General features: G+C 45.6%; 2 protein-coding genes across 8 annotated transcripts in view; one reads left to right on the forward strand and one right to left on the reverse strand.

The window, feature by feature from the left end:
* The window catches only part of ELP3 (elongator acetyltransferase complex subunit 3), a 219,600-nt gene that overhangs the window by 143,774 nt on the left and 57,457 nt on the right, over nt 1-18,369 (reverse strand). For all 7 annotated transcript variants that reach the window (XM_055577784.1, XM_055577781.1, XM_055577783.1 and 4 more), the window contains one exon: nt 2,264-2,394. The gene's annotated coding sequence lies outside the window, so the exon portion shown is untranslated. The remainder of the gene's footprint in view (nt 1-2,263; nt 2,395-18,369) is intronic.
* NUGGC (nuclear GTPase, germinal center associated) overlaps nt 1-18,369 on the forward strand; it is a 42,641-nt gene that overhangs the window by 4,329 nt on the left and 19,943 nt on the right. The window contains exons 2-9 of the mRNA XM_055577778.1: nt 1,100-1,204; nt 2,217-2,325; nt 3,615-3,837; nt 4,388-4,618; nt 8,571-8,780; nt 12,926-13,101; nt 15,973-15,991; nt 16,361-16,450. Of these exons, the coding sequence (XP_055433753.1) occupies nt 1,100-1,204; nt 2,217-2,325; nt 3,615-3,837; nt 4,388-4,618; nt 8,571-8,780; nt 12,926-13,101; nt 15,973-15,991; nt 16,361-16,450 (1,163 nt within the window). The remainder of the gene's footprint in view (nt 1-1,099; nt 1,205-2,216; nt 2,326-3,614; nt 3,838-4,387; nt 4,619-8,570; nt 8,781-12,925; nt 13,102-15,972; nt 15,992-16,360; nt 16,451-18,369) is intronic.

The raw sequence follows: 18,369 nt of genomic DNA on the forward strand, positions 1-18,369 counted from the left end.
GACAGATCCCCCGCGCCACAGCAAGGACCCAATGCAGCCAGATGAATTCTTCTTTAAAAAAAGTTAAAATACTACATATGATTTTAATGTATATTTAACTGTGTTGCAATGGTGCTCAGTATTTCCTTATATTTCATACTTAATTATTATGGCTTAAAGAATAAATATGTAACCAAGACCCAGCACAATCCAAAAAAAAAAAAAAAACACCAAACCATCTAAACACACTGTTTTGGTTTTCAGTTAAACCCTTTCCTGAGGATTATGGAGCCTCCCAGTACTTCACTTTGTAACCAATAGAAACCACTGAAGTGAATAAACCTCTGCAGGACTACAAAGATTTGCTTCTTGGCAACTTTTTTCCTTGCCTATGTAAGGAAGCAGCTACTAACATCTTTAAGGGAGGAAGGAGGAAAAAGCCTCATCCCCCAGTTTAATCTCTGAGGGACAAACACTTGGAGGGCACCCTCCACCGCTCTTGTATTCCTTCTATTTTTGTCAACTGACTCATTGTACAGATGAAGAAACTGAAGCTCGGGGAGAAGAAGGGATTTGCCTTGGTCACATGGCCCGTTCTGTTCTCTCATTCTGCTCCTGATCAATTTCCCGGGTTGCAAAGATCTCCCTGAGGCCTTTCTCCACCCCACACTGAGCCATCTCAGGCTTCCCTCTACATTTTCGGCACGTGGTGAAGAATATCCAGCCATCTTGGCTTCCCAGGATTCGCAAACAGGAACTTTTCATGTCATCTTGACTTATCTTCTGGGGAGATAGGTTGGGCTGCATTTTGGAACTAGATGCAAAGTCCTGGGACTCTGGGAATTGGAAATCAGACTGGAATGACCCAACAGGGCTGCTTCTGAAATGAGCTCACAACCAACCAGGGCTGGCAGGGATCCTTCTAGCCTCTTGGAGTTTGTGTATCGATAGAGGTCAGGCAAAAACAGTGACCTCTGAACCACACAGGGATGAGAGTGACGACCCCCCTTCACAGTCGAAAATCTGCGTATAAGTGGACTGTGTTTTTGGTCTACGTACACCATGCCCTCAAGACCTATAATTTTATATGTAACTTTATGTAACTTCTGTTTATCTCTAGTGGATGATGATATATTTAAAGAACCAATGAGAAAAAGAAGACGATCTGATCGAGACCAGAGGTTTCGAGCATTTCCCTCTGTGGAACAAAGCGCCCTCAAGGAATGTGAGTGTCCTGAAAATGCTTTATCGCTTGTCTGATGCAGCTCTGTCCTTTCCCAGATGTGTTAATATCCTCAAAAGAAGAGAAGGGTACTTGGAGAAGCAGAAGCAGGATGGAACATCTCTGAATGATCTTGATCCCATTAAAGGAGGCCTCGGGACTTCCCTGGTGGTCCAGTGGTTAAGATTCTGAGCTCCCAGTGCAGAGGGCCCAGGTTTGATCCTTGGTCGGGGAACTAGATCCCACATACTACAACCAAGAGTCTGCATGCCGCAACTAGGACCCAATACAGCCAAATAAATAAATATTAAAAAAAAAACAGGAGGCCTCCTGGTCTCTGCAGAGATACTGTGATCTGACAGTTTATCTCTCAAGATCTGGATAGAAGGCTTGTTACAAAAATAATCTCTTCCTGATTAACACTGTGAAAATGGTTGGTTTGGTGCTTTTGTGGGTATTTATAGGATGTCCTTGCAGTTTTCTTCTATTTATGACCACAGGAGAGAAGACTGTAGAGGTGCTGTAGCCCATGGTGAAGTGGACGCTGACTTGTGTAACCTTGCGCTTCAGAGCCACCTGGCTCCTTGGGGGGCTCTCGTCATCAATGATTGCTCTCTCCCACGATCTGTGACCTCTCCCATCAGATAACTTGGTTTTTTGTTTAACTGGCTTTTCATTTCATCCCCCACCCCCACCCCGCCTTTTCTGCCGTATTAAGCAGACTCCTGCTGTGCAGACCAAGTGCTTGATCCCTGCCAGGTTTTAATGCGCTTGGTCACTCAGTCGTGTCCGACTCTTTGCGACCCCATGGACTGCAGCGCACCAGGCTCCTCTGTCCATGGGGATTCTCCAGGCAAGAAGAGTGGGTTGCCATGCCCTCCTCCAGGGGATCTTCCCAACCTAGGGGTCGAACCCAGGTCTCCTGCATGGCAGGTGGATTCTCTATTGTCTGAGTGACCAGGGACGCCTGCCAGGTATTAATACATCCCTGATAATGCATCTCTGTTGATTCCAGATGAAAAACTGGAGTCTCGGACCAGAAGAGTTTTGAGCAACACTTACCAGAAACTTATTCAGTCCGTGTTCCTGGATGATAACATCCCCAGCAGCGTCAAGTACCTCATGTGAGTCTGGTATTGGCTACCATCAGATGTTCCTTGGATGTCTTTCCTTAGGTGGTGGCAGATGCTTTTCTGCAATAATAAAAGAGAATTTCTGGTTAGGAACTAAGCAGAGAAAGCCAGAAAGTTCTGTTGCTATGGGCCATTTCTGTTAACACTGGTGGTTGCCACACCGCGCTGTCACCGTGGCTAGGGAATCTGCTAACGATTTTGAAAATGGAAAGTGAAAGTGCTTTACATTCGTACATCAAATTCCATTTAACTGTCCCAAAACGCCCAATAAAGTAGAAGCCATGATTATCACTCCACTATTTTCCTAAAATTGAGGCTCGAAGAGTCCAAGACATTGACCAAAGTCACACTGCTGATGAGTAAAAGGGGTGGAATCTAGCCCAGGCTGTGGGACTCTGAGCCTGTGCCATCAAAGGTCCTGTCCAGCTGCCTTGAAAGATTTAAGTGGGGTCGAGGCTACATCTCCTGCCCAGGAAGACCCTCAGGGTTGCTCCTAATAACACTTCCCACCACTGTATAAAGCTCATGTCTAAGATCAAGCCTGTGTAATTTTCATGGAACATAAACAAGGAGATGTCACATCTATACAGACGTTGTAGAGTTTGTGTAGAATCATCATTTCTTCTTCTTGTGTGCTCAGTCTTGTCCTTCTCTTTGCGACCCCATGGGCTGTAGCCCACCAGGCTCCTCTGTCCATGGGATATCCCAAGCAAGAATCCTGGAGTGGGTTGCCATTTTCAACTCCAGGGGCTCTTCCCGACCCAGGGATTGAACCTATGTCTCTTGCCTCTCTCGCATTGGCAGGCAGATTTTTTATTACTGTGCTACCTGGAAGAATATTTTTGCATATTCTTTTTTAAATAAAAGATTTTTTTCTGTGCTGAGTCTTGGTTGCAGCACATGGGCCCCTGGCTGCGGCACGCACGCTTCTCTAGTTGCAGCACGTAAGTTTCTCTAGTTGTGGCACATGGGCTCAGTGGCCCCGGAGCATGTGGTTGGTTCCCCGACCAGACCAGGGATCCAGCCCACACCCCCTGCATTGGAAGGCAGATTCTTCACCACCCAATTAGGGAAATCCCTTTTTGCATAATCTCATTTGATCCTGACAACTCTATATAGTAAACAGGGCTGAATATTCTCCTTTGACCAAAGAGACTGCAGAGAGGACTCAGAAAGATGGGGTGACTTGACCAGGATTGGAGATTAGTTGCTGTATGTTCTGACATTCTCCCAACCTTGCTTTGATGACCTTGACAATGAGCGTTTTAAAACTGATATAGAAACAGGCTTCTTGCCTTGATTGAAAAACCATCATTGGACCCCATCTACATTGGATTGTTCGGAAGCACTGGGGCTGGGAAGAGCTCCCTGATCAATGCCATCATCCGGCAAGCCATGTTCTTACCTGTGTCTGGAGAAAGTATATGTACGTCATGTATCGTTCAAGTGAGCTCGGGCTGCTGTGAGCAGTATGAGGCCAAAATCCACCTTCTCTCCGACCAGGTAAGAGCTGCCTCCCTCCTTCCTTCCTTCCTTCCTTCTCCTCTCCCTGTTATCTTCTCTCTCTTCCTCCTTTCTCCCTCCTTCTTCCTCCCCTTCCTTCCTTCACTTCCTCTCTCTTTTTCTCCCTCCTTCCTTCCTTCCCATTCTCCCTATTTTCCTCTCTCTCCATCCTTTCTTCTTCCTTCCTGCTCTGTCTTCCCTCTTCCTTTTCTTTCTTTCCTTCTCTCTTACAGATTCACATTATATTCCTTGTCAACATAGCTCACATCTTTGTTAAACAAAAAGAACATAAGCCATACACAATGAGAAAGTCCAAAAGAACGAGATGGGGGCTCTAGCTTGGGTGCTGCCTCAGCTGGTTATGGGACTTTGGGTTCCTGTTTCCTCATTGACCATACAAGTGGGTTGGGTTAGATGATACCTGCCTGGATTAGATGATCTTAGATTTCCTGGAGCCCTGTGCCCCCCACAGGCTCACTGGACTTTGTCAATGTCTGCTGAATCCGTGTCATGGCTGTGGGGTGGGCTTGGCCCCCCTCTGTCTCAGCAGGAGTGGAAGGAGGAGCTGAAGAACCTGACAACTCTCCTGCACAGGACGGAGGGGCCGGGCGGAGAAGAGGAGGATGCGTGGGACAGGGGCGATGCAGCGGAGGAAGCTGTTTGGAAGCTGCAAATGTTTTATGGAAACGGAGCAGAAGGAAAGAGCTATGAGGAGTTACTAAGGGCCAAGCCCAGAGGAAAGATTCCCACCTCCAGAGTCATCTCCCTCAAGGCAGAAGAGGTAGCTTCAAGATGTTTCTCTTGTTATCATGAGCCTCAAGGGTAACCATTGAATCCGTTTGGGGGATTGGTGCAAGGCACAAGGTTCTCTCTCTCTCTCTTTTTATTTTAATTTATTTCCTTATTTTTGGCTGTGCTGGGTCTTCGCTGCTGTGGGGCTTTTCTCCAGTTGTGGCAGGCGGGGGCCACTCTTTCCCAGATCAGCGACTGAATGCATAGCCCCTGCAGTGGCAGGTGGCTCTTTATCACCGAGCCACCAAGGACACCCACCACCTGCGCTTTTTAAAAACATTTTTATTTACTTTTTTATTTGGCTGTGCTGGGTTTTCGTTGCAGCACACAGGATCTTTGATCTTCAGCGCTGCAGGTGGGATCTTTAGTTGCAGCAGGTGGGATCTAGTTCCCTGCCAGGGATTAAACTCAGGCTCCCTGCACTGGGAGTGCAGGGTCTTAGCAACAGGACCAGCAGGGAAGTCCCAAGGCACAATGTTTTACTGGAAATAAGTTGGTACCAAAATCAGAAGTAGCCATGATTTTTAGTTTGCAGTCAAACGGGAATTGTTCATGTCTGAGGGGGGAGCTTTTGTGCACAGAAAAGACTTTATAGTTACTCAAGGATTAATTAAGGATGTGTTTTGCAGCAAATAATTAAAAAAAAAAACACCCAAGTTTATAACAGCTTAAACAAATTGGGATTTATCCACTTTCTCACATAAGAAGTCTGGGGGCAGCTGGGTTTGTGGGTTGGTTCAGAGGCTCAACAATGTCAAGATCAACAGACCCCTGGTCGCCTGACCTTCTACATCCTGTCGCCTCATTGTCACACAATGGCTACTGAAGCGCTGACCCTCGCAGCTAGCTCCATGGAAGGGACAAATGGCTAAACGGGGTACCAACCACGTCTCCTCTTTTATTGGAAGTAAATGCTTTCCTAGAAACACACCCAGCAAATTTCCATGTAGATTTTCTTGGTCAGTACTGAGCCATGTGGGTTTTCTGAGCTGAAAGGGAGTCTCGGGAAACCAGAAGCCGACTTGTGGCTGGCTGAGACCAGTGTCAATCCACTGCCTTCCCAAATATACAGTCAGGATGCTGGGGGCATGGCTGAAGGGCAGGGTGGATATTAGATAAGCAACTAGTAGAACCAGGCTCTCTTTTTATGATCAATATTTTTTTTTAATTAAAATTCAATTTTAAATTAAACCAAAATACATATGGAACTAATATGCAATTTACTTATGTTGCATACTAAAAAAACCTAGTTTTTCTTGCATCTTAAAATTCACCTTTAAAATATTGTTATTCTATTTGTAAATCTGGTGCTTTTTATATAAAGTAAGAACAATTACTTACACCAGTTCTAAAACTTAATGTCCAAATATCTCCTAAGCTTAATATAGAAAAGCCTCCTTTAAAAGTTAATACTACTTACACAATTACTCAACATTCCTTAGACTTAAGAGTTCAAATTTAGCATATTTGTTTCTCTCAAAAAATTTGAACTATTTCACCAGGCATACTTAGAAGTCAAATGAATTAAACCTTTCAAGGCACTTAGCTCTTATATATCTAGAAAATCAAAGAAATGTAGTAGGCCCCTTTCTTATGTTTAAATGGATAGTCACTCAGTCATGTCCAACTCTTTGCGGCCCCATGGATAATAGCCTGCCAGGCTCCACTGTCCATGGGATTCTCCAGGGAAGAATACTGGAGTGGTTGCCATTCCCTTCTGCAGGGGATCTTCCCAACCCAGGGAGGGATCAAACCCAGGGAGGGATCAAACCCAGGTCTCCTGCATTGCAGGCCATGCTTTACCTTCTGAGCCACCAGGGAAGCCCGTAATTAAAACTACTTAATGGGTAAGCAGCAAGGTCCTCCTGTACAGCACAGGGAACTATATTCAATATTGTGTAATAAGCCACAATGGAAAAGAATACGGTAAACAGTATACATATGTATGACTGAGTCACTAGTAGAAACCAAACACAGCACTGTAAACCAACTATACTTCAATAAAATTTAAAAATGACAACCCCCCAACATTAATTATCGTCCTAATATCCAAAATACAGACAGAGCATGTCCAAAGAAACACAATGACGACAAAACTGGTTACTTTATCTGAATACATACAACTTACACCAAGGTGTCAAGGTAATATTCATTTCCTCACTTACTCTGCACTTAGAAATATTTCTTCCCAGCATGAGGACTTGACCCATTTGAAACAAGACGAATGGAATCAGCATCTCCAGGAGTGAGGGCACAAATTCAGACTTTGGGGCATGGATTCTAGACAGGGGAGCGGGAATCTGAGTTTACTTCCTAGAATGGTTTGTCTCCACTAGTTTATTGAGTGGTACGTGCCGGCTAAGTTGCTTCAGTCGTGTCTGACTCTTTGCCACCCCATGGACTAGGTAGCCCATCAGGCTCTTCTGTCCATGGGATTTTCCAGGCAAGAACACTGGAGTGGGTTGCCATTCCCTCCTCCAGGGGATCTGCCCAACCCAGGGATTGAACCCACGTCTCTTATGTCTCTTGCATTGGTAGGCAGGTTCTTTACCACCGTCAGCACCTGGGAAGCCCCATTTATTGATTGGAGCCCTCTTCTTAGAGAAAGCCCATGCTGTTTTGAGCCCAGTGCTTTTTCTCTTCTGTTGCCCTTATCCTAGCTTGTTTATTTTTTAAATCAAACTATCTTAAAGAACTTTTATCATCTCTTCTTTCACAATTTCGTATTCTTTGATTAGCACTGCTATCTTTTAAACACATTTTTGTGGATGTGGGCCATTTTTAAAGTCTTTATTGCATATGTTACAATATATTTTCTGATTTTTGTTTTTTTGACTATGCGGCATGTGGGACCATAGCTCCCTGACCAGAAATTGAATCCATGGCCCCTGCATTGGAAGACAAAGTCTTAACCACTAGACGGTGTACCAGGGAAGTCCCTTGATGATATCTCTTATTTCCTACCCAGATAGCAATACATTCTCTGATTTGATCTCAGCTCTCTTAAGAATTTCTCTTTCTTTCAGGGCCATTCTGTAGACACTTATTAACAGTGACTGCACCACGTCCCAAATCTTCTGCACTCTGAATTATCCCAGTAGAGATTTGCTGCTGCGCAGAGTTGCCGGCATGAATGTGTTTAGGGAAAAACAATAGGCTGAGAGTGATTCTTCATCTCACTTACCATCGTTAAAATAGCATGGAAATGCCGGTCTGTCCATATATTCTTTTGAACTTGGAAGAAAAAATTTTTAAAACCTTTTGAAGATCAACTTCAGACCAATTTTCAACTTAGAAAATTTGGCACCATTTCATGATCAATTTTCCACAGTCAGGGCTTTCTGGTCATAGAAACGTTCACATTAGTTCAAAAATCCTCTTTCTCTCTCACACAAATTTAGAATATTGCAGATGATTCCCATTGATTTTAGAACTGGGATGGAATTTAGAAGATAAAATCATCACCCAGTGAAGCTGTAACTCTCCTCAAGTCCTGTTCTCACTGCTTTTGTTTTCTCCATCTGTCAGTGTTAATCGCTCATTTGTGCCCCACTTTTTGCAACCCCATGGACTGTAGCTCGCCAGGCCCCTCTGTCCATGGGATTCTCCAGGCAAGAATATTGGAGTGGGTTGTCATCTCCTTCTCCAAGGGATCTTCCTAACCCAGGGATAGAACCTGGATTTTCTGCATTGCAGGCAGATTCTTTGCCATCTGAGCCAGCAGGGAAGCCCATAGGAGCCTGAACTTCCTGATCTCCCAGTGTTCTTTGTAGTTCTGAGTCTACACCCTTCCAAGCAAGACCTCAGGCCTCCTGGGGCCTGTCGCCCAGTACTGCATCTCACATGACTCAGTGGACCGCTGCTGAACCCAAGTCATAGCCCACCTAGGGCAGAGGTGCTGGAGACTGTCTCGTGTACCTGACCTTGTCCTTCTTCCTCAGGCAGGGGAGCTGTCTGTCAAGCTGGACCCCTACATCCGGACCCAGAGGAGAGACTGGGATGGAGGATCCGCTGAGACACACATCTGGCCCTTGATCAAACTGGTGGAAGTGACCCTTCCCAAGTCAGAGCTGATTCCAGAAGGGGTTGTGCTGGTGGACATTCCAGGCACAGGCGACTTCAATAGCAAGAGGGACGAGATGTGGAAAAAGGTGATTCTCTTCCACAGGGCTTCATTCCCTCTCTCTCCATCCCCAACGTTCTCTGTAAAGCAGCAAAGAATGTTCCACTTTCCGCTTAATGGATTTTATGGGCTCGATAGAGTTAAATTCTCCCATGTTCTAAGCCTCAGGGCAATGGTAGGATATTGGTGGCAAGAGACATTGGGGAGGGAGGAATCACGAGATAGGCCTGGGAGCTGGAACTGGAATTGCGGTACATGAGAAGGACCAGCAACAGAGGGGCCCGAAAGTAAGCAGAGGAGACAAGGTCAGAGTGAGACAGGGAGGGCAACATTTGGGTACAAAGCAGAGAAGCCAATAGCCACCCACCAAGGAACCAGAACGCTGCTCCTGGGTTTGGTTGTAAGGAATTGTTGGTAAGTTGCTAAGTCATACTGGACTTTTTGTGACCTGTGGACTGTAGCCCACCAGGCTCCTCTGTTAGGGGATTTCCCAGGCAAGAATACTGGAGCCGGTTGCCATTTCCTCCTCCAGGGGATCTTCCCAACCCAGGGATTGAATGCACATCTCCTGCATTGGCAGGCAGATTCTTTACCACTGAGCCACCTGGGAAGTCCTTGGGGAAGGTGGGATGGGCTTTAATACCATGCTTCCTGGGGAAGCTCCAAGAGGGTGAGTGACAGAGAAAGAAAGGCAGAAGGAGCTCAGGTGTGCAGGATTGTGGGGGTAACATGGGGCACAGGACAGAGCTGGAAGGGGCTGGGAGGATCAGGAGAGGCCCATGAGTCATCATCAGCGCAGAGGCTGCCAAAAACCTCTCTGCTGGACTGCTGCTTCCCTGGTGTACGTAGACTTTAAAGTCCGCAGATTTGTGCTAAATGAATGACTATGGGCCAGGGGAGCTTTGCAACTGTGGTTTTCCATAAAGATCGGGATGGCAGCTTACAGATAAGCAGCCTGTGCCCTGATTTTACAGTTAAGGAAATGAAGGCCCAGAGACGGGAAGTCCTTTGCCCAGAACCACACAGCTACTGAGTGGCAGAATTTAAACCTGAGAGCAGATTCCTGTCTTCTCAGCTGAGGCTCTGTCTCTCAACCTCCAGAAAGTCCTCTAACAATTCTTTTTTTAAAATTATTTTTGGCTGCGCTGGGTCTTTGCTGTTGTGTGCAGGCTTTCTCTAGTAGTGGTGAGCAGGGGCTGGTCGCTCGTTGCAGCGTGTGGGCTTCTCACTCACTGGCTTCTCTTGTTGCAGAGCATGGGCTTTCAGTAGCTGCCCAAGCTTCAGTAAGGCTTCATGCATGGGCTTCAGTAGCTGCAACACACAGCCTCGTTAGCTGTGGACCCTAGAGGGGGCAGGCTTCAGTAGTGGTGGTGCGTGGGCTTAGTTGCTCCGTGGTGTGTGGGATCTTCCTGGATCCGCGATGAAACCCATGTCTCCTGTACTGGCAGGCGGATTCTTTAGCACTGAGCCATCTGGGAAGCTTCCCTAACAGTTCTTTAAGGTGGAGGCAGTCTCCCAGTGTCCTTCATCCTTGGTGGCCTGCTCAGGCCTGGCCGGGAGAGCCTTTGTTTCTGCAGGGTTTCAGGTCTCGGGGTGGAATCCGCCACCTCCTCGAATTCCAGGCCAGCGTGGGGAGTGACAGCCTCGGGGGGTGGCCAGCCTCTGGCACAGGATGGACCTGTGGCTGCTGCCAGTTCAGACACATTGGGCAGCTTATCAAAGGCCACTCAGAACGGAGGAGCCAGCAGAGCTGGCTCAGAACCTGGGCTCTGAGGAGGTTGGGCTGAAGCGAGGCGATGGTTCCCAGCCTGCTCTGTTTGGCAACAGCTCCCCCACATTCTTGTGGTTTTTGTGATATCCTCTCTGGAGAAGTTACTAGACTCCCCTCCATCCAGGGAGAACAGAATACAACCCCCCTCCCCTACCCCTCCAGCTGCCAGCGGTGTCCTCCCTAAACTAAAACCTTTAACTCAAATTCCCCCGTGCTGCCACCTGGCCTCTCAGAGGCCCATTCTCATTGCAAGGAGGGAGGTGGGTGGGGACGGCAGGGGCCATTCCACCCCTCCTGGTTCCAGAGGCTCTTGTCTTATAGATTGGCCTTTTCTGGCAGGGCCTGAAATTTAACCACTGCAACTTTTATGATCGAGGTCCTCTTTTGTTTGGCTTCCCTGGTGGCTCAGATGGTAAAGAATCTGCCTGCAATGCAGGAGACCTGGGTTAGATCCCTGGGTTGGGAAGATCCTCTGGAGAAGGAAATAGCAACCCACTTCTGTACTCTTGCTTGGGAAATCCCATGTACAGAGGAGAAAGGAGCGTTATACAGTCCATGGGGTTGCAGAGAATTGGACACGACTGAGCGATTAAACAACAATAACAGCAATTTACTGGGACCAGGGGGATGTAAGGTAAAAGAGACCCTGCCCTGGAGGAGGAGCGGGCAGGTTTCATCTTCCACAACTGATAGAATTGTTTGAAGCTTCCCTACATTGGTTATAATTTGGAAAGTGGGAGGGAGAGATGGGTTTTATTTTCCTGCCTGAATTTGAGTCCATCCATGTAGGGGAGGAGGTTCAGGACCCAGATTTGTGTGCCCTTAAGTCAATCCTTTGCCTCGTGGGTTCTACCTTTTCCATAAAATAATGAAGTCTGTTTGACTCTTGAGATGGTTGCTTTCAAAACAATGATCCATGAAGCCAAGAGGTTCATGGGCAGAGGATGAGGGGTGCAGAGAAGATGGGGGCTCCAAACCCTCCACCTCAAATTCAACTAAAGCTGTTCCACTTTAAAAAATCAAGTTGGACCATTGGAGTTCTTCCTAAGATTTCATTTGGAAAAGGGATCCACTGCTAAAAATAAGTTTGAACCCCCCTGCTCTACACCATGGTTTCTTAGCCCCAGCTCTTCTGACTTAGGGGTGGAGAGGGCAGAGAAATTCTTTGCTGTAGGGGCCCAACCTAGGCATTATGGGATGTTTACAGCATCTGTGGCCTCTGCCCACTAGCGTCCCCTCCAGTCTGAACAGTTAGAAATGTCTCCGGGCGTTGTCAAAGGTCCACCAATTAAGAACCAGTGGCACAGAGCAAATAATGATTTAGTTAGCAACTCACAAACTTGTCACACCTTTATGTGCAAAGTGCTATTCTGAGGAACCATAAAACAAATTCAATCCTGGAGTTGGACCAGTTTTCCATTTATATGGAGAGATAAGATGGGTAAAACAATACAGTCAGAGAAATGTCACAATTGCTTGTCACATAAAAGTTGTATATTTGATAAAGCGATACGTATGCTATCAAATCATTAAGTTACAATTTCATGTTCAATTCAATCATATGGGTTTTTTTGCTCCCTGCTGCCACCTTGTGGTCATGCACTGCATACGCAGGGCAAGCCAGACATCAAAATAATGCTTGGCAGTGACAGCTTTGGAATAAACGCATGACCAGGACTAGTTCCAGAAAAAAAAAGACTTCTCCCTAGAGGACGGCTTAGTAAATCAAGCTAGTGAGGGATCTGGGACTGAAGGTCTGATTTCTTGAATTCTATCAATGACTAATGCCACAAACATCTATGAAGCTTCTAGTTTGGGCAAGGTGCTGTGTTTGAGGTGCTACAGATTCCAAGCTGAATGATGTGGCCCCTTCCCATCTGGCACCTCGCAGTCTGGCTGGGGAGCTGGGGAGGGGTGCAGAGTGCCAACCTTGTACAGTATAGTAGCTGTACAGTAGCTCTGCCTGAGAAGCACCAGGGCAGGTAAGTACAGGTGCTATGGGATGCAGAGATGGGGTGACCAACCTAGCCTCAGGTGGCCCTTGGTGATCTCAGAGGGCAAACGGAGGTCAAGCAGAGGTTGTGGCAAGAGCAAAGACCCCAAGATAGATGCGCAACTTACACCCACGGATGCGCAAGAAGCTCATGTGGCTGCTGCATAGAGAGTCTATGGGCGGGGGTTGGTGAGAGATGGGGCTGGACAGAGAGCTGGGGCAGAGCACAGAGGATGGACATGACACTAAGGAAACATGTCCAATATTCTTTTCTGGAGACTCCCATGGACAGAGAAGCCTGGCAGGCTACAGTCCATGGGGTCACAAAGAGTTGGACAACTGAGCGACTAACATGCTACAACCGAGGCACCATGTATGCTCCTAAACACGCTGTGGTCATGTTTCACAGACCATCGATAAGTGCTCCGTGATCTGGGTGATCAGTGACATCAAAAGGATTTCTGGAGGGAGAGCCCACGAGGACCTTCTGAATGAGAGCATGAAGGCCTGCCAAAGAGGGTTCTGCAGGGACCTGGCCCTGGTGGTCACCAAGAGCGACAAGCTCCACCTGCCGGAATATCTGAGGTACCGCTCTGGGCGTGCAGGGACGCGGGCTTCCCTCTGTGGGTCCCAGGTGCCGTAACTACTGTAACGGCAGAGCTTGACTCATGGGCACTGTGGACTCAGGCAAGTGACCACTGGTGATGAAAGAGATGCCTGGGTGACTTCTGGGCCATCAGGTAGGTTGTCTTGAGAATCTTCCAGAGCAGCTGCTTAACGCCCAAGAGGCTGAATTCTGCACAGCTCTAGGGGTGCCACTCATGAGTCTGAGATGCAAACAGCAGCTCCTGGTGTTTCAAGTGTAATGGACCTCCCTGCCCCCACGGATATGGGAAGCGTAGATGCCCCACAGCTAGGAGACACTTCCTATAACAGTCTGGGTGGTGCAGCTTTGAATTGTTAGATTCTGTTTCAGATTTATTTAGGCCACCACAGCATTGAGTTTCCTGTGTTAGATAGGTTTTCATGAGTTATGTATTTTATACATAGTGCATATATATATGTGATTCACAATCTCCCTATTCATCCCACTTCCTCCTTCCCTGCTTAAAGTCCAGACATTTGTTCTCTATGTCTGTGTCTATTTCTGCTTTGCAAATAGGTTCATCAGTACCATTTTTCTATTTGTTTTTCTCTGTCTGACTTGCTTCACACTCTGTATGATGCTCTCTAAACTGTCCATCAGCAGAGGTCTGCATCTTGACTGGGATAGGGGTGGGGGCACAGAATCCCACCTACAACGAAATGACAAGAAATTAAGATCACATCAGATCAGTCGCTCAGTCGTGTCCAACTCTTTGCAACCCCATGAATCACAGCACACCAGGCCTCCCTATCCATCACCAACTCCCAGAGTTCACTCAGACTCAACGTCCATTGAGTCAGTGATGCCATCCAGCCATCTCATCTTCTGCTGTCCCCTTCTCCTCCTGCCCCCAATCCCTCCCAGCATCAGAGTCTTTTCCAATGAGTCAACTCTTCGCATGAGGTGGCCAAAGTACTGGAGCTTCAGCTTCAGCATCATTCCCTCCAAAGAAATCCCAGGGCTGATCTCCTTCAGAATGGACTGGTTGGATCTCCTTGCAGTCCAAGGGACTCTCAAGAGTCTTCTCCAACACCACAGTTCAAAAGTATCAATTCTTCGGTGCTCAGCCTTCTTCACCGTCCAACTCTCACATCCATACATGACCACAGGAAAAACCATAGCCTTGACTACACGAACCTTTGTTGGCAAAGTAATGTCTCTGCTTTTCAATATGCTATCTAGGTTGGTCATAACTTTCCTTCCAAGGAGTAAGCATCTTTTAATTTCATGGCTGCAGTCACCATCTGTAGTGATTTTGGAGCCCAGAATAAAGTCTGACACTGTTTCCACTGTTTCCCCCATCTATTTCCCATGAAGTAGTGGGACCGGATGCCATGATCTTCGTTTTCTGAATGTTGAGCTTTAAGCTAACTTTTTCACTCTCCACTTTCACTTTCATCAAGAGGCTTTTTAGTTCCTCTTCACTTTCTGCCATAAGGGTGGTGTCATCTGCATATCTGAGGTTCTTGATATTTCTCCCGGCAATCTTGATTCCAGCTTGTGTTTCTTCCAGTCCAGCGTTTCTCATGATGTACTCTGCATATAAGTTAAATAAACAGGATGACAATATACAGCCTTGACGAACTCCTTTTCCTATTTGGAACCAGTCTGTTGTTCCATGTCCAGTTCTAACTGTTGCTTCCTGACCTGCATACAAATTTCTCAAGAGGCAGATCAGGTGTTCTGGTATTCCCATCTCTTGAAGAATTTTCCACAGTTTATGGTGATCCACACAGTCAAAGGCTTTGGCATAGTCAATAAAGCAGAAATAGATGTTTTTCTGGAACTCTCTTGCTTTTTCCATGATCCAGCAGATGTTGGCAATTTGATCTCTGGTTCCTCTGCCTTTTCTAAAACCCGCTTGAACATCTGGAAGTTCACAGTTCACATATTGCTGAAGCCTGGCTTGGAGAATTTTGAGCATTACTTTACTAGCGTGTGAGATGAGTGCAATTGTGTGGTAGTTTGAGCATTCTTTGGCATTGCCTTTCTTTGGGATTGGAATGAAAACTGACCTTTTCCAGTCCTGTGGCCACTGCTGAGTTTTCCAAATTTGCTGGCATATTGAGTGCAGCACTTTCACAGCATCATCTTTCAGGATTTGGAATAGCTCCACTGGAATTCCATCACCTCCACTAGCTTTGTTCGTAGTGATGCTGTCTAAGGCCCACTTGACTTCACATTCCAGGATGTCTGGCTCTAGGTGAGTGATCACACCATCGTGATTATCTGGGTCCTGAAGATCTTTTTTGTACAGTTCTTCTGTGTATTCTTGCCATCTCTTCTTAATATCTTCTGCTTCTGTTAGGTCCATACCATTTCTGTCCTTTATCGAGCTCATCTTTGCATGAAATGTTCCTTTGGTGTCTCTGATTTTCTTGAAGAGATCCCTAGTCTTTCCCATTCTGTTGTTTTCCTCTATTTCTTTGCATTGATCGCTGAAGAAGGCTTTCTTATCTCTTCTTGCTATTCTTTGGAACTCTGCATTCAGATGCTTCTATCTTTCCTTTTCTCCTTTGCTTTTCGCTTCTCTTCTTTTCACAGCTACTTGTAAGGCCTCCCCAGACAGCCATTTTGCTTTTTTGCATTTCTTTTCTATGGGAATGGTCTTGATCCCTGTCTCCTGGACAATGTCACAAACCTCATTCCATAGAAATTAAGATACTATTATCAAATGGACCCTGGAGGTGGGCCAGAGCCTTTAGGCTGAAGAAAGAGCTTAGGGAGAGCAACAAAGGCGTGCTTTCAGGGGAAGTCAAGACTGCTGTGATACATCATGAGATAAGTAATTATTCCATTTTTCATTTCAGGGAAAGAAAAGTGGGAAATGTAAGTATGGACTAATTGTTTTCTTTTTTAAAGCTCGATTGAGAGATAGTTGATAGACCAAAGTTCGGACTAGTTATTTTTAAATAATACTTTTTATGACTTGGAGAAGGAAATGGCAACCCACTCCAGCACTCTTGCCTCAAAAATGCCACGGACTGAGGAGCCTAGTAAGCTACAGTCCACGGGGTCGCAAAGAGTCAGACAGGACTGAGCGACTTCACTTTTTATGACTAGTGTTACATGATTTGAACACCTGCACACCTGTCTGGGTTAAATGAAGAGCAGCCCCCTAAATGTTCATCTTATCCCTTTATTACTCTTGATAACCCTGCATTCTTGGCCATGCTGTTATTTCTTCTTATAATCCAGGAAGCTATTCAAAGTCAGCGAGAAGCTGTTTTAGAAAGAAATGAAATGATAAAGCTACAGAGGAATAAAATTCTCAAGGATAAACTCAAGGTGAGTGAACAGATTCTGCTATGCATTTTTCTGCTTTTCAACCACTCAGACTTTTGAGACACAAGTGCCTGTTTGGGCAAAAGCTTTAAAGTAGACGATATGTCCTATTGATTAATTACTTTGTAACCTTAGGCAAATTACTGTACCTGTCTGAGCCTCCATTTTCTCATCTATAAAGCTGGGAAATAATAATATCTACTGCCCGTGATTGTTGGAAGAATTTAATGAGTATATAGTTTACTGAGAACCATGAGCAGATAAAATCAGGGAGTACCATTCAGGTTGAAGTGTGCTTGGCTAGAGGGATGCAGAGGGGCTCTGGGAACTCAGAGGAAGGATCCTCAGTCATGCTGGCAGTTGGGTAGGTGGTGCTGAGAAGTTCAGGGAAAACTCCTCAGCCTCTTGAGCAGAATTTTAAAGAACCAGTAGTCTTGGGTGAGGAGAAGTAGTAGGAGAAAGGGCATTTGAGACAGAAGGAAGAACGTGATTGAAAAAAATCTGCTATGCTGGGTGAACTACAGGCAAATAGGTTTGAACAGCTAAGCAAAAGCCATATGCTGTGTTGGGATATAAGGTCTGAGCTCTGTTTTTCAAGTTTGAGTAATTGGTCTGTGGGAATCTTGGTGTTCCTCAAGTTATTTTTATTATTCTGTTACTAAAATAGTTGCAAACATAAAACTCCTTCCTGTAATAGTCTTATGCAACCTTAAACCTGAAACCAACTTGAAGATAAAATATAAAGAAAACAACCTCAATGTTATATGTGATAGGTGAGGTGGCTTTGCTGAAACTCAATCTCCAGGGCTGGGTTTAATAGGAAAAGCATATGGCCTTGCGGCCAGTTCTATAGTTAACTGCTTTCTGTATTTTGACTTCAATTATTGTGATGCAGAAAATGTCTGGTGTACAATGTGGAATTGAAAGTTGCAAAGCTTTTGTTTCTAATTCAGAATAATCAGACCTCATACATAAGCCAAGGTCTTCTACCAGGCAATTTTTGAATGCTGATTTTAATGAGGCAGTAACTCAGAAGAGCTGTTCTTGTTCTCATTAATTGTGGAGGACATAATTATATTGTTTCTGGAAGTAGAAACATAAAATATTGGGTTGGCCAAAAAGTTCGTTTGGGTTTTCGTACCATCTTATGGAAAAACCTGAACGAACTTTTTGGCCAACCCAATACTTCAATTTACAATTCATGATTATATATTTACTGCTAATAAATGTGGCAAACTGGTGTGTATGAGATAGGGTCTGTGCAAAAATGTCAGCTTGCAGGATGCCTATGGTTCTGACTCTTAATTGCACAAGTTCTTTGAGTTTACACACCTATCCCTCTGATGGCTACCTAACACCTTCATTCTCCAGCCACCTTTTTTTCAGTTTGAATTGCTGTGAAACCTTTACTTGTCCTGCAGGCCTTCATTTGGAGCATATTTAATTTAGCCATGGAAAAAATGAGGCAGAATTTGATTATATAGCCATTCATAGAAATGTGTATGCTTATTTTTTTAATTACAAAAATGAAAATTAAGAAAAAATATTAATGGAAAAGACAGACTCCTGGGACTACATTTTTTGATCTCAATTTGGAAATATTTTAGAAAAGTGATTTTCTCAGTAGTATGGAGAACATGTGTGTGCTAAGTCACTCAGTCATGTCCGACTCTCTGCGACCCTATGGACCATAGCCTGCCAGGCTCCTCTGTCTATGGGATTCTCCAGCCAAGAATACTGGAGTGGGTAGCCATCCCCTTCCCCAGGAGATCTTCCCAACCTAGGGATTGAACCCATGCCTCTTACATTTCCTGCATTGGCAGGCGGGTTCTTTACCGCTACTGCCTCCTGGGAAGCCCAGTATGGAGAATGGATAGTGGGAAGAGGGGCTGGTGAAGACTGGAGGTAGAGAGATCAGCTTG

Source organism: Bubalus kerabau, chromosome 4, assembly GCF_029407905.1.
Source record: "Bubalus kerabau isolate K-KA32 ecotype Philippines breed swamp buffalo chromosome 4, PCC_UOA_SB_1v2, whole genome shotgun sequence".
Taxonomy (NCBI): Eukaryota; Metazoa; Chordata; class Mammalia; order Artiodactyla; family Bovidae; genus Bubalus; species Bubalus kerabau.